The sequence below is a fragment of the Heterodontus francisci genome, chromosome 4, assembly GCF_036365525.1.
Source record: "Heterodontus francisci isolate sHetFra1 chromosome 4, sHetFra1.hap1, whole genome shotgun sequence".
Lineage (NCBI taxonomy): Eukaryota > Metazoa > Chordata > Chondrichthyes > Heterodontiformes > Heterodontidae > Heterodontus > Heterodontus francisci.
In genome coordinates this window covers 46,065,071-46,089,163 of record NC_090374.1, presented here as the reverse complement: position 1 = coordinate 46,089,163, position 24,093 = coordinate 46,065,071, and the positions used below count along the sequence as shown (strand labels likewise).

The 24,093-nt window shown below is 42.4% G+C and overlaps 1 protein-coding gene across 6 annotated transcripts in view; it reads left to right on the top strand.

Moving 5' to 3' along the window:
• tent2 (terminal nucleotidyltransferase 2) overlaps positions 1-24,093 on the top strand; it is a 121,308-nt gene that overhangs the window by 50,175 nt on the left and 47,040 nt on the right. For 4 of the 6 annotated variants that reach the window (XR_010974853.1, XR_010974854.1, XM_068029455.1 and 1 more), the window contains exons 10-12: positions 3,207-3,335; positions 12,706-12,749; positions 17,961-18,097. Coding sequence is in view for 4 of the 6 variants with exons in the window: in XM_068029455.1 (XP_067885556.1) it covers positions 3,207-3,335; positions 12,706-12,749; positions 17,961-18,097 (310 nt within the window). In the remaining 2 variants the exon portion in view is untranslated. The remainder of the gene's footprint in view (positions 1-3,206; positions 3,336-12,705; positions 12,750-17,960; positions 18,098-24,093) is intronic. The other 2 variants (XM_068029456.1, XM_068029458.1) reach the window with 2 other exon arrangements.

Below are 24,093 nucleotides of genomic sequence, written 5' to 3'. Positions count from 1 at the left end.
CTCCAGTGCAGTGGAAGGCTTTGACACAAAACTCAGATCTCTCCCTCAGGATAACCAACAGCCTCAATGATGTCTGCCGTGGGAGTCAAGATGAGTCCCACACTTCAACTGATCCACCTCCATTCCCACACCCGCTGGCTCTAAGTGGACAGGAAAGCAATCTCCATACCAATTAAGGGATCACCCCGCGAAAATCTGAACATTAATCAATTTCTCCTCCAGAGGCAGGTTTCTGACTCACTCCCTCTCCCGTTTCCCACCTCCATGGTGAAAATTCAGCCCACACTTTCCAACTATGAAGTTGTGTAACTCTATTTAGGGGTCAAAAATTAATTCTGCCATTGATATACAATTGTTTCCAGTATTTGCAATTTTTAAATTAACATTGTCCACTAGAGGTCAGTGTTCCCTTGAACAAATTTTTCTGGCAGATAACCACTACTTATCTTCCATTTTTCCATTCTGTATTAGTATGCTTTTGTCTCATCTTGGATAACTAAAAATGTAACTACTAATGCTACAAATGTTCTTCAAAACACTACTGCCATTCTTTTGACTTGTATATGAAATCCCATTCAAAATAAACAGCAACAATGTCACCAGAAATGATGACTTGTTGAATGAATCACCTTGCTGCTGATGCAGTTTCAGTTAGAAGTACAAAGCATCGCTGCAGCCATGGGCATTTACTTCCATATGCATACATTTCACTCCTGAGTGATTCCACATTGATTTAGAACTCTAGAGGCTGAATTTTGAGTGTGCCTCACTTTGCGGCGGCGCAGTCTTAAAAATAGCGTGCATCCCGTGCAGATGCAATGTTACGCGCAGGGGCTCATTTAAATAGAGGGGGCGGGGTGGCTGCCGCGTCCCTGGCAAGGGCGTCTGGCACCATTTTTAAAGGGCTTTAAGCCCTTAGCAAAAATTTAAATTTTTAAAGGTGCATGATAATTTTTTATTGAATACATACTTAAGTCATGGAGGCCCTTCCCCAACACCCCCAATGGTCTTTTAATTGCACGATATGAACAAATCTCACTTTATTCTCTACCCGACCTTTCTCCCCCAACCTTCCAACATTTGCCCTTCCCCTTCCCACCATTCCCACAGCCAATAAAAAGTGTTCTGCCCGTTCCTCCACACCACCGCCCTGAAAATTTTATTACTCCCCCCTCCCCACCAGGTTCTCGCCCGCAAGTAAGTTTATTTACATATTTTAATTGTTAATTTAAATATGCTGGTGAAGGGCCTGCCGGCTGGCATCAGGAGGGGCCACACCGAGGTCCCACTGCCGCCGGTAATATGTGGTGGGCCCTTCTCAACGTCGTGGGTTGAGGCGGGCCTCTCCCCGCAGCATTTTACCGGCATCGAGGGGCTGGTAAAATTCAGCCCTAGGTCTTCACAGTTTGGGCTAAATTTTATTACAACGGCGGCGAGCTTCAAAAAGTGCGTGGCGCAAGCGTGAGACGTGCGCTGCAGAGCCGCCGTGCTATTTCACAAGGCAGCTCATTAACATGGAGGGGGCGGACCACCCGCCCCCAATGATGTAAAGGGGACAGGCGCTTCGCCCCCGTCAGACGCATCTGGCGCCACTGCACAGGTGCCTGCGCCATTTTTAAAGAGCTTCAAGCCCTACAACTTAAATGTTTAAAGTGACAGGTGGGAAAAAATTAAAGTGGAAACTTTATTATCAGTTTAAATCCCCTCTCCCACCCACACCCCACAATGAGTAATTAATATCAAAAAAGCCCTTTCCAGCCAAAAAAAAAATTTGATTCCGACCTTCCCTGCGCCCCCCTGCCCCCAAACTTTCTCTACTTTACCCTTCAATCCCTTACCAGTATCTCCTCCACAAATCACGTTAGTTTTTGCTGTTCCCCTGAACTCGCCCCCACCCCGGCCTGAAAATTTCACGCCTCCCCACCAGTGTCATGCCTTGGATCTCTGCATGGAGATCCGAAGGCGTGGGACTTCTGGCAACCGGCCGGAATATCAGCGTGGGACGGCCTTCGCTACCAGGTAAGTCATTATTCATTCATTTTAATGTAATTAACATATTTAAATAAAGTTTCCGTCGCCGTGCGGAGGGCAAGCCGTCACGAGGCATCGCCGCCGCTGGTAAAATGGGGCTGGGCCTTCCTGGCAGCAAGGCCTGTGGTGGGCCTCTCCCGGAAGAATATTCCTGCCCACACCCCCCACCACAACGTCGAGGAGCTTATAAAATTCACCCCATTCTGTTTGACTGGCTTAGTAACTGATGTACTATGTTAGACACATATTCAAAGATTTTGATTATATTCAAGAGATTCACCTGTTTGCACTGTTACTTTGTTTGTAAATTAGCATATTTCGAAATTTTCTTTTTTTTAAATTGGTAATGTATTAGATAATTATCTGAAATTAAAACCTTTCCAAACAATTCACCTACTCAGGAATTTATAAAGTATTTACAGTGCAGAAACAGGCCATTCAGCCCAACAGGTCCATTCATAGAATCAAAGAAGTCTTAGAAATCTACAGTGCGGAAGGAGGCCATTTAGCCCGTTGTGTCCAGGCTTGCCTTGCCAACAAGGAGCCATCCAGCCTAATCCCATTTTTTGGCTCTTTGCCCATAACTTTTGTAGGTTACGGCACTTTCAGTGTGCATCCATAACATTAAAAAATTACTTGAGGGTTACTGCCTCTACCACCCTTTCAGGAGTTTCAAATCCTCACCACTGAGTGAAAACTTTTTTCCCTTGAATCCCCTCTAAATCTCCTACTTATACTAAATCTATGCACCCTGGTTATGGACCCCTCAACCAAGAGGAACAGGGCCTTCCTATCCTTTCCTGTTCATTCAAATACATTTATTGATTCGTTCAAGTGCACATTATATGGATCTCTTTCAGAAAATAGCATTTTTGGATACAGTAATTTGAGACATGACGTGGTAAGTGTAGAATGCTTGGGAGATGTTTCCCACCCCTAGTGTTTTACTCACATCATGTCTGGGTTTGTTGTAGACTAATTGATATGAGTTGGATTGCTATGAATAGTCAATAACTGGAAAGTAAACTAGGTGGACTATGATATATTTTCATCCAGCAATTCTTATGTTCCAATGTAGGATTAATAAAAAAGACCATTATATGACATGTGCATGTGCAGAAAGATGGAAATTAAAACCAGTCATGTATAGCTTAAAAATCTCATTGTTCTCCCAGTAGAGAGTCGTGTTCGTCCCCTCGTGCTGGTTGTGAAAAAGTGGGCACGTTACCATGGAATAAATGATGCTAGTCGTGGCACGTTGAGCAGTTACTCTTTGGTACTGATGGTGTTGCACTATCTACAAAGTAAGTCTGCTTGTGTGGTATTTATATAATTTTATAATCCTTACTTACAGACCCTTCCTGAAGCAGTGCTTGTGTGTGTTTGTATCTTGTCTGCTTGCAGTTTTCCTAGTCAGTCAGTCAGTTGATTGCAAAAACGTGATGGGAATTTTTCAATTTTAACATTAAAACTTTACACTTGACTCTTTATTTGTAGGCTGATTTCACAAAATAGTCCCTGGTTGCCTATATTAGTTAATTATATTTATGCAGGAGAACTCCTAACCCAAATTGGGCCCAGTGTTTGGAGTTCAGAGGAGTGACATGTGAATTGCTGCAAACTTTGGATGGCGGGAAAGGGATGCAGCCACCCAGTGTATAGATTGGGCTCATTTTTAGATAGTCTTGCATGGAAGTTATAACATTGAAAAAAGCCATTTGGCCCAACTATGGGATTTGTTTACCCTCCATGTAGACGTAGAGAGGATGTTTCCTCTTGTGGGGCAATCTAGAATGAGAGGTCATAGTTTTGGGATAAGGGATAGCAGGTTTAAGACCGAGATGAGGAGAAATTATTTCTCACAAAGGGTCATGAGTCTGTGGAATTCACTACTGCAGAATGTGGTGGATGCCAGGACATTGAGTAAATTTAAGGAGGAGATAGACAGATTTTTAATTAGTAATGGGTAGAAGGGTTATGGAGAATGGGTAGGAAAGTGGAGTTGAGGCTGAGATGAGATCAGCCACGATCGTATTGAATGGTGGAGCAGGCTCGAGGGGCTGAATTGCCTACTCCTGCTCCTAGTTCTTATGTTCTTAAATAGTTTTATTCCCACCTGCTTCTGACTCTGAATTTTGTGGGTTCAATATGCAGTTCAGAGGATCAGTTGTACAATCTAGGCTGACCCTTCACTACACTAGATGGAGTGCTATGTTACTGCAGATGCAATCTTTCAGAAGAGATATTGAATTGCCTCTTCCAATGGTTTGGTCGTTAAAGTTCACATGTCCCTTTCCAAAGATAGCTAGAACATTTTCACAGTTTCCTGGCCAACATATTCTCCTCCACCTTGCTTTGTGTTGCTAACAGTAGCAACATTTCCCCAAAAAAGTAATTAATTGGTGAAAGATACTTTGGGCTGTTCTTTGGATGTTAGGTGCTAGATAAATTTCATCCTTATATCTGAGGAAATAAACTGATCTAATGAAGTTTTTTTGCAGTGTCGCAAAGATAGTGTTAAATTAGAGGGGGTGGGGGTATAAAATGGCCCGGATTTGATGGTCAGCAGTGAAGCAAAAGCACTCACTGCTGCCTTGAATAAAGTTGCCCCCAAGATTTAGTGATCGCTGTGGCATGGACTTCCCCTTTCCCGACTTCAGTTTGAATCTGGTGCCAAGTCAAGGGGATCTCCAGGCATCCAACAACAGTGATGTCATCAGGTAAGGTAAGCAGCCAGTCACATTAAAATATTTTCACAGACAGCAAACCGGGAAGTAAAATGCATTGATTATCCTTCACTTTGAATTTTACAGAGAATGAAATAAATAAATGGGACATACACATGGGATTAAAGTGGAAGCTGAAAAATCAACAACTTTAAAAAAAAAAATATTTTCAAAGTATGTGGGATTTTTTTATCATGGAGAAATTTGACATTCCACAAAAATAAAATTTAATTTCAGGGCCAGAAAGGTTTTTCAGTAGTATTAATAAACATAGTACACCAATAAAAACCCAGTTGCACCTCATTCAACAAGGTTTGTTTTTATTCATTCATGGGATGTGGTCGTCGCTGGCTAGGCCAGCATTTATTGCCCTTGAGAAGGTGGTGGTGAGCTGCTGCCTTGAACCGCTGCAGTCCATGTGAGGTAGGTACACCCACAGTGCTGTTAGGAAGGGAGTTCCAGGATTTTGATCCAGCGACAGTGAAGGAGCGGCAGTTTTTACAGCAAGCCTGATAGCATAAAAGGACAAGGTCTCATCAGTTCAGCGATTGCAGTCTGGAGGTACTTTAACAGTAAACCCTATGGCGAAGCGTAGAATCACTGACGACAGCTTCTGGATTTCCTTGTTTCGCTGCGCATTTGTGAACTCCAGAAGTTTCTGTCAGTTTCAGAAGAGTAATGATGGAAAACACTGGCAGCCATTACTGCTGACAGTCATTACTACTGCAAAATCTGGGCCAATCTTTATGAAGGTTCCATGGGGAAACAGCTGTTGAAAACCATTGGCGAGCAAATATGTGGCGGTAGAAAATCTAGTCATTCTGGAATGCTGCAGCACCCATTCCCTCTTTGGCTAGAAAATTGCACGCGCCATAAAGATGGAGGAGTTCTGCTTTTAGGACTCTGAGAGCACAGCACTCCAGTGTTGCTGGAAAGTGCTGGCAGTCAGGTTCAGCAATGTTCAATATCTACAAAAGCTGGGACCATATTCAGAAGAAGGTGGTACACGGTAAGTAAACCGACCCAGTTGTACCACTTAACAGGTGTGTGGCCCTGGTACACAAGCCAAGAAGTGTTGCATATGTATTGCTGGCCCTTTTTAACCTTGGAAAATAAAGCAGTGACATTAGCTTGCCCTATCCTTCTCCTGGTGCTACCCTGACTTATGCATAGTAATTTTGTTCCACATGTCTAGTGGACAGCACTGTGTTGCAGATAATCCCTATACGAGAGTGGAACAAGGCAGAAGCAAAAAAGATTGTGGTAACCTTACCAGCCACTGACTGTTCCTCTGATACAGATTGGCTACTGACATCCTTGGAGCAGATCTGCAAGAGGCCCCATGCTGTCCAGGAGCTTGCATTCCTCTAGCATCATGATGGATATGGCTAAATCAGATCTGGTGCTGTTTTCCAAACAACCCCCCCAGTATAACAGTTCTTGCCAAAGGCCATGTACTTGATGGATCTTCCGGTTACATGTTAAAGTGCACCCAAGGTGGACTGATTGCCATCATGTGGGCAACACTTAACAGATTCTTTAAGGATCTCCCTGATGTGTAAAATCCTTGGAAAGAGTTGCTGTACTTTGCAAATTTTCTGTGGCATCTGCTGCTTTACTCAGGACATAAGCATTCACTTCATGGTCTGGTCTTGATAATACAGGAAATTGCATGAAACAATAGCTAGCCAAAAATTGTATTAATAAACTAAATGCTGGGGCGGGGAAATAATGCTGAAAAGTAAATACATTCATGCACAAAACCTTCGCTGTAAAATACAATGTCTGGAGTATATTAGGTGTCGGGCATAACTCAGTTGCAGCATTTTCACCTTTTGAGACAGAAACTTGTGGGTTCAAACCCAGACTAGAGATTTGAACACAATCCAGGCCACTACCTTGCAGTACTGAGGGAGAGTATTGCACTATTGGAGGTGCTGCCTTTCATATGAGATGTTCAGCTGAGGCCCAGCTACCCTCTCGGGGATTATTCAAAGAAGAGCAAGTGTGTTCACCTGGTGTCCTAGGCAACATTTTTTTATTTGTTCCTGGGATTTGGGCGTCGCTGGCTAGGCCAGCGTTTATTGCCCATCCCTAATTGCCCTTGAGAAGGTGGTGATGAGCTGCCTTCTTGAACTGCTGTAGTCCATGTGATGTAGGGACACCCACAGTGCTGTTAGGAAGGGAGTTCCAGGATTTTGACCCAGCGACGGTGAAGGAACGATGATATAGTTCCAAGTCAGGATGCTGTGTGGCTTGGAGGGGAACTTGCATGTTGTGGTTTTCCCATGCACCTGCTGCCCTTGTCCTTCTAGGTGGTAGAGCTCGCGGGTTTGGAAGGTGCTGTCTTCGGAGCCCTGATGCCTTGCTGCAGTGCATCTTGTAGATGGTACACACTGCTGCCACTGTGCATCTGTGGTGGAGGGAGTGAATGTTTGTGAACAGAGTGCCAATCAAGCAGACTGCATTACCCTGGATGGTGTCGAGCTTCTTGGAGCTGCACCCATCCAGGCAAGTGGAGAGTATTTCATCACACTCCTGACTTGTGTCTAGTAGATGGTGGACAGCCTTTGGGGAAGCAGGAAGTGAGTTACTCGCTGCAGGATTCCTCACCTATGACTTGCTCTTGTAGCCACGGTATTTATATGGCTACTCCAGTTCAGTTTTTGGTCAATGGTAACCCCCAGGAAGCTGATAGTGGGGGGTTCAGCGATCATAATGCCATTGAATGTCAAGGGGAGATGGTTAGATTCTCTCTTGTTGGAGATGGTCATTGTCTGGCATTTGTGTGGTGTGAATGTTACTTGCCACTTATCAGCCTAAGCCTGGATATTGTCCAGGTCTTGCTGCATTCCTACACAGACTGCTTCAGTATCTGAGGAGTTGCGATTGGTGCTGAACATTGTGCAATCATCAACGAACATCCTCACTTCTGACCTTATGATGGAGGGAAGGTCATTGATGAAGCAGCTGAAAATGTTGGGCCTAGGACACTACCCTGAGGAACTCCTGCAGTGATGTCCTGGGACTCAGGATGATTGACCTCCAACAACCAGAGCCATCTTCCATTGCGCTAGGTATGACTCCAACCAGCAGAGAGTTTTCCCCCTGATTCCCATTGACTCCAGTTTTGCCACTGCCCCTTTGTGCCATAATCTGTCACATTCTGCCTTGATGTCAAGGGCAGTCACTCTCACCTCACCTCTTGAGTTCAGCTCTTTTGTCCATGTTTGAACCAAGGCTGTAATGAGATCAGGAGCTGAGTGGCCCTGACGGAACCCAAACTGAACGTCAGCGAGCAGGTTATTGTTGAGCAAGTGCCACTTGATTGGTGTCGACGACACTTTCCATCACTTTACTGATGATTGAGAGTAGACTGATGGGGCGGTAATTGGCTGGGTTGGACTTGTCCAGCTTTTTATGTACAGGACATATGGGCAATTTTCCACGTTTTTGGGTAGATGCCAGTGTTGTAACTGTACTGGAACAGCTTGGCCAGGGGCGCGGCAAGTTCTGGAGCACAGAAAAATTCTACTTTTATATTCAAGCAACCATGATCAACATGCGAGATGAGATAGGAACATAGGAGCAGGAGTAGGCCATTCAGCCCATCGAGCCTGCTCCGCCATTCAATACGATCATGGCTGATCATCCACTTCAATGCCCTTTTCCTACACTATCCTCATATTCCCTTATGTCATTTGTATTTAGAAATCTGTTAATCTCTGCTTTAAACATGACTGAGCTTCCACAGCCCTTTGTGGTAGAGAATTCCAAAGATTCACAACCCTCTGAGTAAAGAAATTTTTCCTCATCTCTGTCCTAAATGGCTTCCCCCTTATTTTGAAATTGTGACCCCTGGTTCTAGACTCCCAACCAGGGGAAACGTCTTCGCTGCATCTACCTGTCTATCCCTTTAAGTATTTTGTAGGTTTCAATGAGATTACCTCTCATTCTTCGAAACTCTAGAGAATACAGTCCCAGTTTCCCCAAGCTCTCTTCATAGGACAGTCCCGCCATCCCAGGAATAAGTCTGGTGAACCTTCGTTGCACTCTTCTATGGCAATAATATCCTTCCTAAGGTAAGGGGACCAAAACTGCACACAGTACTCCGGTGCGGTCTAACCAAGGTTCTATACAATTGAAGCAAGATTTCACTACTCCTGTACTGCAATCCTCTTGTGATAAAGGCTAACATACCATTAGCCTTCTTAATTGTTTGCTGCACCTGCATGTTAGCTTTCAGTGACTTATTGACGAGAACGCCAAGATCCCTTTGTACATCTACACTTTCTAATCTCTTAACATTTAAGAAATACTCTCCACATCTGTTCCTCCTACCAAAGCGGATAACCTCACATTTTTCCACATTATATTCCATCTGTCACATTCTTGCCCACCCACTAAGTCTTTTCAAATCCCCTTGAAGCGGCTTTGCATCGTCCTCACAACACACATTCCCACCTAGTTTTGTGTCACCCACGATCTTGAAAATACTACATTTGGCCCCCACACCCAAATCATTGATGTATATTGTGAACAGCTGGGGCCCAAGCACTGATCCCTTTGGTACCCCCTAGTCACAACCTGTCGACACGAGACAGACCCATTTATTCTTACTCTGTTTTCTGCCTATTAACCAATCCTTAATCCATGCCAGTATATTACCTCCTATCCCATGTGCTTTAATTTTGCTAACCAACCTCCTGTGGGGAACTTTATCAAAGATACAGTATAAGGAAGTGACTTGCACAAGTGCCAGGAAAAGTAGTAATCCAGATGACTGGGAGAAATACAGAAAACAACAAAGGGATGCAAAGAAAATATTTAGAGCTGTAAAAAAGGAATATGAAAATATACTTGCAAGTAGTATAAAAGCTAGTAATTTTTAAACATTTTTTTAATGGTAAGAGAGTGGCTAAGGGAAATGTGGACCCATTAAAGACAGATGCAGGTGATATAGGTAAATAGGTAATGGCAAATTTATTAAATGAATGTGTCACGTCCATTTTCAGAGTAGAAGAGGAGGATAAAATACCAGTGATGGAAGGAAATTTAAAAAATCAAGGAGAGGAACTTAATTGTATTCAATGATAGTTTTTTAAAAATGGAGAAAATAATGGGACTGAGGGTCCATAAATCTCTAGGACCTGATCATTTCCACCCCAACCACTTGGAAGTACTAGATGAGAAAATGTGAGAGGAGTTAGTTGCAAGCTTTTACAGAATCACAGAATTATTGCAGCACTGAAGGAGGTCATTCAGACCATTGAGTCTGCACCGGCTCTCCGAATGAGCAATTCATCTAGTACTATTCCCCCTCCTCCTTGTAACCCTGCACATTCTTCGTTTTTAGATAACAGGCAAATTCCCTTTTGAATGCCTCAATTGAAGCTACCTCCACCACACAACTCGGGCAGTGCATTAGAGTCATAGAGTCGTAAAGGCATAGAAACAGGCCCTTCGGCCACCGTGTTCATACCAGACCTTTCTTTAATTAATTGGGATTATGCTGTCAGACTGGAGAATTGCTGATGCCACTCCATTATTTAAAAAGGGTGGGAAAGAGCAAGCAATTAACTACAAGCCTGGGTATGTCAGTTTAGTGTTCGTTATATGAAAGCTACTAAAATCTTCCATTAAGGATCGAGTGACTGAGTATTTGAGCAAATGTGAGCTATCAGAAAACCAGCATAGTTTTATTAAAGGCAAATCATGTCTGATTAATCTAGTTGAATTTTTTGAGGGGGTCACTAATAAGATAAACAAAGGAGTGTTAGTAGATGTTATCTAAAGAGACTTCCAGAAGACACTTCACAAAGTTTCACACAAAAGAAAATTGGTGGGGGGGGGGAATGAGAGCACATATAATTGGAGGTAGCCTTTAACTTGGAAATTGGTTGGGAAGTAGGAGGAGGTAGGAGACACGGGATAAAGAGTATCTATGCTCAGATTGGCAGGATGTGGCAAGTGGTATTCCTTAGGGATCTGTCTGGGGCCTGAACTTTTTACCATTTTTTTTTATTGCGTTAAATGAAGGACTGGAATTACACATCCAGGTTTGCAGATGACACTAAATTAGGAGGGACAGTAAGTAGTGCAGGTGGGAGTAGGAAATTGCAAAACATAGATGAAGTGAGTGGGCAGAACTGCGGCAGATAGAGTTTAACGTGGGCTAGCATGATATCATCCAGAAGAAAGATGCATGGTGCAGAACTGTAGAGGAGCAAGAGATTTGGGATGTAAGGTACATAATGGTATGGGGCAGGTTTCAATCTGAATCTGAAATCTTTCCAATTATTTTTTCTCAGTAATTTTTAATGGTCAAAATAAAAACTACACTTTATAATATGATTAAATTAATGTATTGACTTGTATTTTATGTATTTTAATGCCAATTAAAATACTTAATTAAAAGCGTTAGTCTCTAAAAAGCTGGACTTTGACTGGATATTACCATACATTTGAGAGGGTTGTCAGTCAGATTTGTGCAATGTGAACATGTGCAGTTTGCAGAATTTCCAGTCTGCATCAAGAATCAGAGTATAACATTTTATTCTGCGAGAATTAGAATTTTTTTTGTTTTATTCCAAAAGACGAAGAAAGAAGCTTGAGGTTAAAATTCTAAGCTTTTATTGTGATGAATATTTATCAGATATTATAATTGTGTTTTTCTGATAAACACCTCAAAATAGCAGAGGCAATTATGTATGAACACAAACAGCTGTTATGTGAGAAGCAGCATTGTGAATAACAATAACTGTAGTTTCTTGTTGCTAGTTAGAAAATAAAACTTAATAGGATTTTTTTTAGTCAATCATTACTTTTGATTAGAAAACCTACCCTGAAGTTCAACAGTTTTTAATATAAATGCTTGGAAACTTTGTGTTTTATGAATTATTTTTGGTTTATGGAATTTATTAAGGATTATGTGTTCACAAGTTTACTAATAGTGCACATTGGAGTGCATATCAGAAAATTATATACCCTGAGCCCCTGATTTTCTGTCCATTAATTCTACCAAGCAGAAAATCTACACACAAAGGCAAGGAAATAAAGAATGGAACTGACTGATGATGAGGAAAATGGTGGTGTGTGTGTGGGGGAGTATGTGGAGAGTGGGGGCCATATGAAAGAAGCCAATACCAGTTTGAGTTGCGTTTTTTATGTTAATTGTGTCCAAATTTGTTAACTCTTTCTTTGTCATGTTTTTAATAGGATTATCCCATTAATGTGACTGTAAATTTGAAGCTCAGTGCTCAGAGCCCCCACACCTCTGAACAGCATTCCCAATGTTTCTTAATTCCATAACCATTGTCAATTATCTCAACACCCTGGAAGCCCATCTCAAAGTTTTCCTGGTTGTCAGGAGTCCATCCTCGTACTGTCAGATGCTAGGGCCACTCAGTTTTTCTGGTAATACTACTTTGCAAAAAACTTCTGGCTTGCTATGAGCAGCATCAAAGATGATCTGCAGCCAGGAAATAAAGATATTTACAGTATTCACAATAATAGCGCAGAGTCACGGAATGTAATTCCTAAAGCAGCAATGAAGATCTCAGACTACCATGTAATAAAGACAAAATTTGGCTTAATTCAGACACAATAAATTAGTGGCTTTGATAATGCATTTTGTATCATCTGCTAACACCTCCTGTTGTTATAAAACAGCATTTACTCAAATGTTCGTGTGTGCGCGTGTAGGTCTATTAATTTATACCAGGAATAAATCATTCACAGTAAACTGTTAATATTACAATTTGATGGTTGAACTGTGTTGATTTATTAGAAAATTACTTTTATTTAATTTCTGTAATTAGGCTTTTTATTTCCTGTAACATACCGTAGAAATAAATTACATTAATTTTGTATGCTGCTATAAGGAAATAGTGGTTTGGTTATAACCTGGTTTTTTTTACATTTTTAATGTAATGTTTTGTGTTTTAAGCTCTACCTGAACCTGTCATTCCATCTCTCCAGAAAGAGCACCCAGTAAGTAATGTTCTTTGTTCTGTGACGGGAATAATGTGAACAGTAAAAAGTTTTGAACAATATTTTTGATCCTAAAAGTAAAATTTCGTATCAAACATATATTTTAGTCTTAATATCTATCTTGCAATGCCAACTCGTTCTTTTTATAGTGAAAACTGCTAACTTATAAAACAGTTGTAGCTAGCAGACTTTTTGTTTAAATCCAAACCCATTACCACGTGAGTAGTAATTTCAAATCCTGCTCCAGCAACTTAGTGATTTTGCTTTGGTTTACCGATATCAACAATATTCATATGTTCTCCTTTAAAAGCTTTGAAATCCCTTTTGTATGAATGATTTAGGGTGACAAATGTATTACAAGTTAATCATACTCCAACATGAAATATGCTGTGGTGAGATGGTCCACATTATAGGAACATAGGAGCAGGAGTAGGCCATTCAACCCATCGAGCCTGCTCTGCCATTCAATATGATCATGGCTGATCATCTCTCCAATGCCCTTTTCTCACATGATCCCCATATCCCTTTATATCATTGGTATTTAGAAATCTGTCAATCTCTGCTTTGAACATACTCAATGACTGAGCTTCCACAGCCCTCTGGGTTAGAGAATTCCAAAGAGTCGCAACCCTTTGAGTAAAGAAATTTCTCCTCATCTCTGTCCTAAGTGGCTTCCCCCTTATTTTGAAATTGTGACCCCTGGTTCTAGACTCCCCAACCAGGGGAAACATCTTCGCTGCATCTACCCTGTCTATCCCTTTAAGTATTTTGTAGGTTTCAATGAGATTACCTCTCATTCTTCGAAACTCTAGAGAATACAGTCCCAGTTTCCCCAATCTCTCTTCATAGGACAGTCCCGCCATCCCAGGAACAAGTCTGATGAACCTTCGTTGCACTCCCTCTATGGCAGCAATATCCTTCCTAAGATAAGGGGACCAAAACTGCACACAGTACTCGGGCGCGGTCTAACCAAGGTTCTAAACAATTGTAGCAAGATTTCACTACTCCTGTACTCAAATCCTCTTGTGATAAAGGCTAACATACCATTAGCCTTCTTAATTGCTTGCTGCACCTGCATGTTAGCTTTCAGTGACAAGGACGCCAAGGTCCCTTTGTACATGTACACTTTGTAATCTCTTACTATGTAAGAAATACTCTCCACATCTATTCCTCCTACTAAAGTGGATAACCTCACATTTTTTCACATTTTTCCACATTATATTCCATCTGCCACATTCTTGCCCATTCACTTAGCCCATCCAAATCCCCTTGAAGCTGCTTTGCAGCTTTCTCACAACACACATTCCCACCTAGTTTTGTGTCATCTGCGAAATTGGAAATGCTACATTTGGTCCCCACATCCAAATCATTGATATATATTGTGAACAGCTGGGGCCCAAGTACTGATCCTTGCGGTACCTCACTAATCACAGCCTGCCAATGCAAGAGTGATCCGTTTATTCCTATTCTCTGCCTGTTAACCAATCCTTAATCCAATCCTCCTATCTCATGTGCTTTAATTTTGCTAACCAGCCTCCTGTGGGGGACTTTATCCAAAGCCTTTTGAAAATCCAAGTATACTACGTCCACCGACTCTCCTTGATCAATTCTGTTAGTGACATTCTCAAGAAAACTCCCAACAGCTTTGTCAAACATGATATCCCATTCATAAATTTATGTTGACTATGCCCAATCAGATCATTATTATCCAAGTGTCCATTTATCACATCCTTTAGAATAAATTCTAGCATTTTCCCAATGACTGATATAAGGCTAACAGGTCTGTCATTCCCCGTTTTCTCTCTCCCTCCCTTCTTAAATAGTGGGGTGACATTTGCTACCTTCCAATCTGCAGGAACTGCTCCAGAATCTATAGAATTTTGGAAGATGATCACTAATGCATCCACTATCTCCATAGCTACCTCTTTCAACACTCTGGGATGCAGAATATCAGGTCCCGGGGACTTATCAACCTTCAACCCTATTAATTTCTCCAATACAACCTTATTACCAATAATTTCCTTCAATTCCTCATTCTCCCTAGTCCCTTGGATCTCTAATTCTGGGAGATTTCTTGTATCTTCCTCAGTGAAGGCAGACACAAAGTAATCATTTAGCTTCTCTGCCATTTCTCTATTCATTTATTTAGAGATACAGCACTGAAACAGGCCCTTCGGCTCACCGAGTCTGTGCCGACCCACAACCACCCATTTATACTAATCCTACATTAATCCTACAATCCATCCCCCTACCACATCCCCATCATTCTCCTACCACCTACCTACACTAGGGGCAATTTACAATGGCCAATTTACCTATCAACCTGCAAGTCTTTGGCTGTGGGAGGAAACCGGAGCACCTGGTGGAAACCCATGCGGTCACAGGGAGAACTTGCAAACTTCGCACAGGCAGTACCCAGAACTGAACCTAGGTCGCTGGAGCTATGAGGCTGCGGTGCTAACCACTGCGCCACTGTCCCGCCCATTATTCTGCATTACAAATTCTCATGACTTTGCCTGTAATGGACCCACATTTGTCTTAGCCAAATAATTCCTTTTTACGTATCTATAGAAGCTTTGGCAGTCCGTTTTTATGTTTTTTGCTAGTTTACATTCATATTCTGTTCTCCCTTTATCGGTTTCGTGGTCCTCCTTTGCTGTATTCTAAAATCCTCCCACTGCTCAGGTTTACTGCTATTTTTGCCAACTGTATATAATCTTATACAATCCTTAACTTCCTTTGTTAGCCACAGTTGACTGCCTTTTCTTTTGGGATTTTTGTGCCTTGAACAATTGTATAGTTGCTGAAAACTATGTAATGATTCTTTAAATTGCCCATGTATGTCCTGCTTTTTAATGTATTTTACCAGTCCACCTCAGCCAATTTGCCCCTCATACCTTCATAATTTTTGATAAAGGATTGAACTACCTCACTTTCAAACATAGTGTAAAATTCTACCATATTACAATCACTCACCCCTAAAGTTTCTCTTACAACAAGATTATTAATTAGCCCTTTCTCATTACATAATACTAGATCTAAAATAACCTGTTCTTTAGTCAGTTCCTCAACATTCTGCTCTAGAAAGCCATCCCTAACACACTCCAGAAACTCGTCCTCCACAGCATTAGTGCTCATTAGGTTTACCCAGTCTATAGCCAGATTGAGGTCACCCATGATTACTGTATTTTCCATGCTACATGCTTCTCTAATCTCCGGATTAATAGTATGCCCCACACTACCACTACTGTTTGGTTGCCTATAAACAGCTCCTACCAAAGTTTGCTGCCCCTTGCTGTTTCTAAGCTCCACCCAAACAGATTCCACATTTTGTTGTTCTGATCTGAGATCCTCCCTTACTAATGTACTGATCCTATCCCTTATTATCAGCGTAATACCACCTCCTTTTTCCCTGTCCTTCCTAAATGTTGAATGTCCTTGAATATTCAGTTCCCAGTCTTGGTCACTCTGTAGCCATGTTTCCGTAATGGCAATTAGATCATACCCATTCACCTCTATTTGTGCCTTTAAATCATCTACCTTGTTGTGAATGCTGCATGCATTCAGGTAAAGTACCCTTAACCTTGTCGTCTTGACATTATTCTGCATTCTAAGCCTAGTTGATACTCGCCTTTGTTTCACCTGCCTTCTAATGTCACTTGATTATATTGAGTCGACTAGGATTTTGCACTACAGCAACAAGGGTAAAATTTGCTTGTAAAATATATATCTAATGAGTCCAGTGTTTGCCCATTGTTACTTAAGCCTAACAAAAGTACTCTTATTGATGGTACAGGTTTTTTTATACATGCAATAAATAGGAGCTATGGTGTTAAAGTTCATATAAGCCCTTTGAGAAAATATCCAAGCAGCCTAGAGGCACATCTAGCCCTCCTTCCCTGCTAATCTAGTTCAGAGTTCCAGACAACTTGGTCCTCTTTGCACTTATTTCTTAATCAGCGGTTTGTTCTCTTTTTGAATTTTATTGGACAGGGATGGCTAATTTGCAGATAGCACAAAGTTATGTAGTTTGGAGCAGGAAGTTGGAAAGGGATAAGACTGATTAAGTAAGCAGGCAAAACTGTGGTAGATGGAGTGCAATGTGGGGAAGTGTGAAATAATTGGGATCCAAAAAATGCAAATCAGAATCTATTATTATTGCCAAGAGATACGAACTGTGGAGTTTGGGTGTCCATGTGCTCATCGCTGGTGCATGGGTACAATATCAAAGCAGTCGCTTTCACTTTTGGAATTCAGGCCTTGTGTCTGTGTTTGGACCATTTCTATAATAAGACATGAAACCAAAACTGAGAATATGGCTTCTAAATACACAGTATAAATTCTGTTTAAAATTTTCATGACCATCAAGGTTTGTATGCTGTGTTTTCATAGGTAAAGAGAATATATGTAGTTTTGAGATGTATCCCACCATAATTTGTATAAAATACCAACAAATCACAACGGAACACTCTTTTTCAAAAAATTATGCAGAAGTATAAAGAAAGCCAGTCTTTTCCCTTTTGTCCTCTGGACATTGCAATCACTTGGTCTCTGCAAGGAGGGGAGTCACTGAGCAACAGCTGACGCTGTAGAAAGATTTATGGCTGCAAGAGTAATTACTTGTACCTGACCTCAGGAAGTGTCTATTTAGACCATTTCCTCATTGGAAATACCCAAGTAATAGGTTTGAAAGGACTGGCCATTTTACAGTTAAATATCACATTCATGCTCCAGACCTGGACTGTCTGTAAGTAGTGCCATGGGAGATAATTACCCGATGCCAGATTTCAAATCTGAGCCCAGAGCTCGAATGGTATAACAGAACTAGCTTGCCCTGATTACAAAGAAATGCTATGAATTTTCATTAGAAATGCAGAGGAAAAATGGATAGAATGCTATATGTTTACTTAGGTTCCCGTTTTTACCAATGGGAGAAAAAAGTACTTGGGTTCTTTTTTTCTGGTCACTGAGGCAAATAGTGAGGGATAACTCCAGATCATGCAAAATAAATAAAAATGCACATTTAAAGAAAACCTCTGACAAGATGCAAGTACGGAATCACTACTAGCTTAATGTATAGTATTGTCATCACAAAAGAAACTCCATGTGCATGGTTCTTGCATTCTTATAGTTTGTGTTCTTCGTGAAAATGTCGTCTGCAGTAATTTAGAAATGTATCACACATTTAAAAAATAATTTGAATGTTTTTAGGAGTGCTTTGAGCCCACTATGCAGCTGCAATTTGTGCACCGAAGAGGAAGTAACGTTAGTCCATACCTCTCATTAAATAGCTCAAACCTGGGAGATCTGCTCGTGGGGTTTCTGCGATACTATGCTACAGAATTTGAGTAAGTAGTTTTTTTTAAGATAGAATATAGGTTGGTTTATTTGAACGTAACAGGGAACTAGGTAGACTTAAAAGGCTGGGATTTTCTTCCCCAACCAATACCTCCATAACATTCCAGCCTACATCTATCTATCGTCGAAGGTCTCAGGAATGCTTTTGTCACCTGTAGACTCAACTATTTCAAAGCTCTCCTGGCCAGCCTCCCATTCTCTACCTTCTGTAAACCCTGTCCTTGCTGACTTACATTGGCTACCAATGCTTTCAAATCAAAATTTTCATCTTTGTGTTCAAATCCCTTCATGGCCTCACCCCTCCCTATCGCTGTAACCTGCTCCAGTCCTGTAACCTCCTCCAGGCCTATAACCACCCCCACACGCTCTTCATTCTTGTCTTTTGTACATCCCCTCCTTCCTTCACCCTCTGGAATTTCTTCCCTAAACTTTTCAGCTTTCCCACCTCCCTCTGCACTTCTGAAACAGACCATAAAATCAAGTTTTTTGGGTGCTCCTCCTAATATCTATTTCTTTGTCTTGGTGTCCATGTTTTTCAGATTATGCTTCTGTGAAGCACCTTAGGGCATTTTATAGTTAAATGCTCTATGTAGACATAAGTTATTGTTGTCATAGTAATCGATTTGTGATGCTGCTGGTGGTTATATCGCAACAGTTTCCTTCAATTTTTTGAAACAAGTGTATGGAATAAAACCAAGAGGACTCTGCAAAAATGTTTTATCTTTGAACGAAGTCTGTGTGAAGTTGATAAGATCATAGGGTTACCAAGTCTGATAGCTAAGGAGTATTTCCCATTGTGTCTTTACAGTAGCTTTTTCTTTTTATAAGTACTCTTGGTGGGAGGCAGGGGTTTTGCTTCATGGGTCACTGGCACCAGTACTGGGGAAAGAGGGAGTTGTTGTGTTGGAACAGGCTCCAGCTAAGCTGGACTGGGACCAGTGTCCTGGTGAATCGAATAACTAGGGCAGTAGACAGGACTTTAAACTAATAAAGTGGGGTGGTTTTGGCATGGTGGGAGGATTCAGGAAAGAGTAAATTCAAAGACAGCGAAGGGAATGTCGAGGCTAGAGCAGAGCAGCTTTTTGGGTAAAAGTAAGTAGAGTAGGTCAGAAAGGGACAGTGAAAGCAACAAAGGTCATGGGGCATTTGTGGCTAAGGTGATGCCAGGGGAAATTAGAAAAAAGTCAAAGCTGAAGGCACTATGTCTGAATTTGCAAAATCAACATTCGCAACAAATTAGATGAATTAATAGCACTGATAGAAATTAATAGGTTGGATTTAATAGCCATTATGGAGATGTGGTTGCAAAGTGACCAGGGTTGGCAATTAAATATTCCACAATACTTAACTTTTAGAAAAAGATAGGCAAAATGGAAAAGGAGGAGTCGTAGCCCTCAATGAAGAATGGGATAAAGACAGTGGAGAGAAAGGTTCATGGCTCAAAAACCAAGAATTAGAATCAGTTTGGGTGGAGCTAAGAAACAGCAAGGGGCACAAAACACTGGTGGGAGTTGTTTATAGGCCCCCTAACAGTAGTTGTAGCGTAGAGCAGAGCGTAAATCAGGCAATTAGAGACGCATGTAATGAGGGTAAATATAGTAATCATGGGAAGTCTATCTTCAAATAGACTGTGCAAGCCAAATGTACAGTAATAGTGCAGGATTTTACCAGCCCTCTAGGGATGGGCTGGGAGGCGGGGAGGGCCGTAAAATGGCGAGGAAAGGAAGGGGGTGGAATCTCTGTTGCCTTCCCGCTGCCATGGCAATTAAGGGCCTCTTCCCGCCACCACTGACATTTTACCAGTCGCAGGTGGGCCCTCTGCCGCAAGGGGAGACCGCCTAGTGGACCCTGGCAACCTCCCAGCGGGTTTGGAGAGGCGGGAGGATTGGGTGGACTTCCTAATTGGGCACCGGCCCATGGAGTGCCCCCCCCCCGGTGGCACTACTGATTGGGGGGAGATCCCCCCACCCCCACCCAAAAACCCCCACCCCCACTGGGTCCTGCTTGACTCTTCCCTTGACCCCTGACTCCACTTACCTTCTTCTGAGGACAGCATCCATTGATGTCCTTTTGGCTGAGTGCAGTCCCAGTGGTGGCCACTGTTCCTGGTGGCGCTGCTAAGACTGAAGACCTGCCGGCCCTCTGATCGGCAGACAGCTCTTGGGGGGCAGGCTTCCCTCTTTTAAAGGGGCGGGAGCCCCGACAGCAGCTAATTCGTTTTGAGATGGGCCTAAAATATGGCCGGGGTCCCCAAACAGCTGAGGCAAGGTTTATCCCAGCTGGCCTGTCGTTGGGGGACCCCGCTGCCTTGACAAAATCTGGCCCATAGTGTGCAGGACAAGTTCGTGGACTGTATACAAGATAGTTATCTACAGTAGTATCTCATGAAACCAACAAGGGAACAGGCTGTTTTTGGATCTAGTATTGTACAATGAGGAAGGGTTAATTAATAATAATAAAGGGGCCTCTAGGGAAGAGTGACCATAATATGATAGAATTTTATATTGAGATTGAAAATGATTTAGTTAAGTCCAAAGTTAATGTTTTAAGTGTAATCAGAGCAAATTACATAGGTATAAAGGGTGAGTCAGCTAACTGAAGTTCTGAAGAAGGGTCACTGACCTGCTCACCTCTCCACAGATGCTGCCAGACCTGCTGAGTATTTCCAGCATTTCTTGTTTTTATTTCAGATTTCTGGCATTTGCAGTATTTTGCTTTTATTTGAGTTAAAGATCGTGTTAGATCAAATGAAGAGACTTAGAATGTTGCTAAAAAAGTGTAGTAAACCTAAATATTGGGATGATTATAGAATTCAGCAAATTGGGAGGACCAAGATATTAAGGAGTGAGAAAATGAGGGTTGACTAGCAAGAGACGTAAAAACATTGTGTATGTTTCTGTAGGTATGTAAGTAGGAAGAGATTAGTGAAAGTAAACATGGGCCCATTAGGGGAAGAGAAATGGGGAATAAGGAAATGGCAGAAACATTAAACAAATATTTTGTATCTGTCTTCACGGTAGAAGACACAAAAAACATTCTGGAAATAATGGAGAACCAAGGGTCTAGCAAGAACTTTCAGAAATCCTCATAAGGAAAGAAAAAGTACTAGAATAATTAATGGAACTAAGTGGTGACAAATCCCTTGAACCTAACCACCTGCATCCGAGGATTTTAAGAGGTAGCTGCAAAGATAGTGGATACTTTGGTTTTGACCTTCCAGAATTCCTTCGATTCTAGAAAAGTTCCCAGAGACTGGAAGATAGCAAACATGATCCCGCTATTTAAGAAAGGAGGAAGAGAGAATAAGGGGAACTATAGGCCAGTTAGCCTAAAGTCAATAGTAGGCAAAATGTTAGAATCTGTTATTCGAAACATGGTAACCGGGCACTTAGAAAATCATATGATTAAGCAGAATCAGGATGGGATTTATGAATGGGAAATTGTTTGACAAATCAGTTAGTTTTTTTATGATGTAACTAGAAAGGGGGAAATAAGGGAGGAAAACCAGTGGGTGTAGTGTATTTGGGTTTTCAAATAGCATTCAATAAGGTGTCACACGAGGTTATGACAAAAAATCAGAACTCATGGGATTGGGATAATACGTTAACATGGATTGAGGAATTGATTAATGGACAGAAAACAGTGAATGGAATAAATGGGACATTTTCAGGTTGGCAGGCTCTAAGTGGAGGGGTACCTCAAGGATCAGTATTTGGGCTTCAGCTATTTACAGTTTATATTAACAACTTAGATGAGGGGACTGAGTGTAACAACATATGCAAATTTGTTGGCAATACAAAGTCAGAATTAGAATTAGAACATTACAGCGCAGTACAGGCCCTTCGGCCCTCGATGTTGCGCCGACCTGTGAAACCATCTGACCTACACTATTCCATTTTCATCCATATGTCTATCCAATGACCACTTAAATGCCCTTAAAGTTGGCGAGTCTACTACTGTTGCAGGCAGGGCGTTCCACGCCCCTACTACTCTCTGAGTAAAGAAACTACCTCTAACATCTGTCCTATATCTATCTCCCCTCAACTTAAAGCTATGTCCCCTCGTGTTTGCCATCACCATCCGAGGAAAAAGACTCTCACTATCCACCCTATCTAACCCTCTGATTATCTTGTATGTCTCTATTAAGTCACCTCTCCTCCTCCTTCTCTCCAACGAAAACAACCTCAAGTCCCTCAGCCTTTCCTCGTAAGACCTTCCCTCCATACCAGGCAACATCCTAGTAAAGCTCCTTTGCACCCTTTCCAAAGCTTCCACATCCTTCCTATAATGCGGTGACCAGAACTGCATGCAATACTCCAGGTGCGGCCTCACCAGAGTTTTGTACAGCTGCAGCATGACCTCGTGGCTCCGAAACTCGATCCCCCTACTAATAAAAGCTAACACGCCATAAGCCTTCTTAACAGCCCTATTAACCTGGGTAGCAACTTTCAGGGATTTATGTACCTGGACACCAAGATCTCTCTGTTCATCCACACTACCAAGAATCTTCCCATTAGCCACTCTGCATTCCTGTTACTCCTTCCAAAGTGAATCACCTCAGACTTTTCCGCATTAAACTCCATTTGCCATCTCTCAGCCCAGCTCTGCAGCCTATCTATGTCCCTCTGTACCCTACAACATCCTTCGGCACTATCCACAACTCCACCGACCTTCGTGTCATCCGCAAATTTACTAACCCACCCTTCTACACCCTCTTCCAGGTCATTTATAAAAATGACAAACAGCAGTGGCCCCAAAACAGATCCTTGCGGTACACCACTAGTAACTAAACTCCAGGATGAACATTTGCCATCAGCCACCACCCTCTGTCTTCTTTCAGCTAGCCAATTTCTGATCCAAAGCTCTAAATCACCTTCAACCCTATACTTCCGTATTTTCTGCAATAGCCTACCATGGGGAACCTTATCAAACGCCTTACTGAAATCCATATACACCACATCCACTGCTTTACCCTCATCCACCTGTTTGGTCACCTTCTCGAAAAACTCAATAAGGTTTGTGAGGCACGACCTACCCTTCACAAAACCGTGCTGACTATCGCTAATGAACTTATTCTTTTCAAGATGATTATAAATCCTGTCTCTTATAACCTTTTCCAACATTTTACCCACAACCGAAGTAAGGCTCACAGGTCTATAATTACCAGGGCTGTCTCTACTCCCCTTCTTGAACAAGGGGACAACATTTGCAATCCTCCAGTCTTCCGGCACTATTCCTGTCGACAATGACGACATAAAGATCAAGGACAAAGGCTCTGCAATCTCCTCCCTAGCTTCCCAGAGAATCCTAGGATAAATCCCATCTGGCCCAGGGGACTTTGGAAGGAAGATAGAAAAGCAGAATATTCTTGAATGGTTAGACTGGGAAATGTTTGCATTCAGAGGGCTGGCTTTTGTGCAGGACGCGGGGGTCCCGGCACCAGGCCAAAATGTCAGGGGGCTGCCTCTGCAATTCTCCAGTTTTTGGCCATCAAAATTGAAGGAGGCTGGATCTCCGTCTCTTTAAACATTTAATAGGGACAGGGATCCCGCCCCCAAGAGCTGCCGGCCAGTCATAGGGCTGGCAGTTCAACAGTATTTGGCAATGCTACTGGGAGCAATGGTCACTGCCAGTACTGCGGAGGCCTTGGAGCCAGGCCCAGAGTTGGAACCCTGGACTCGAGGTAGGTGAGGCAGGGTCGCCGGGGCTGGTCCCAAAAGCTCTGTCGAGGGGTTGGGGGGTGAGCCTTCAGTCCAGGGAGAGGTTGATTCCGGGTGGGTACAATGGCTCCCGGGGGTGGAGGAGGGGTCCTCTATGGGCCAAGAATTGCCCCGAAGGAGGCCTCCCTATCCCCCAAGCCCCCAGGGAGGGCACCTGCTTTTCCAAGACATCCTCCCCGTGCGGTAGCTGTCCCCCCCCCCGCCACCCCACTGCTGCTAAGATCTCAGCCGTCGATAGGCTTCGAGCCTCAATTGGCCTCTGGGTG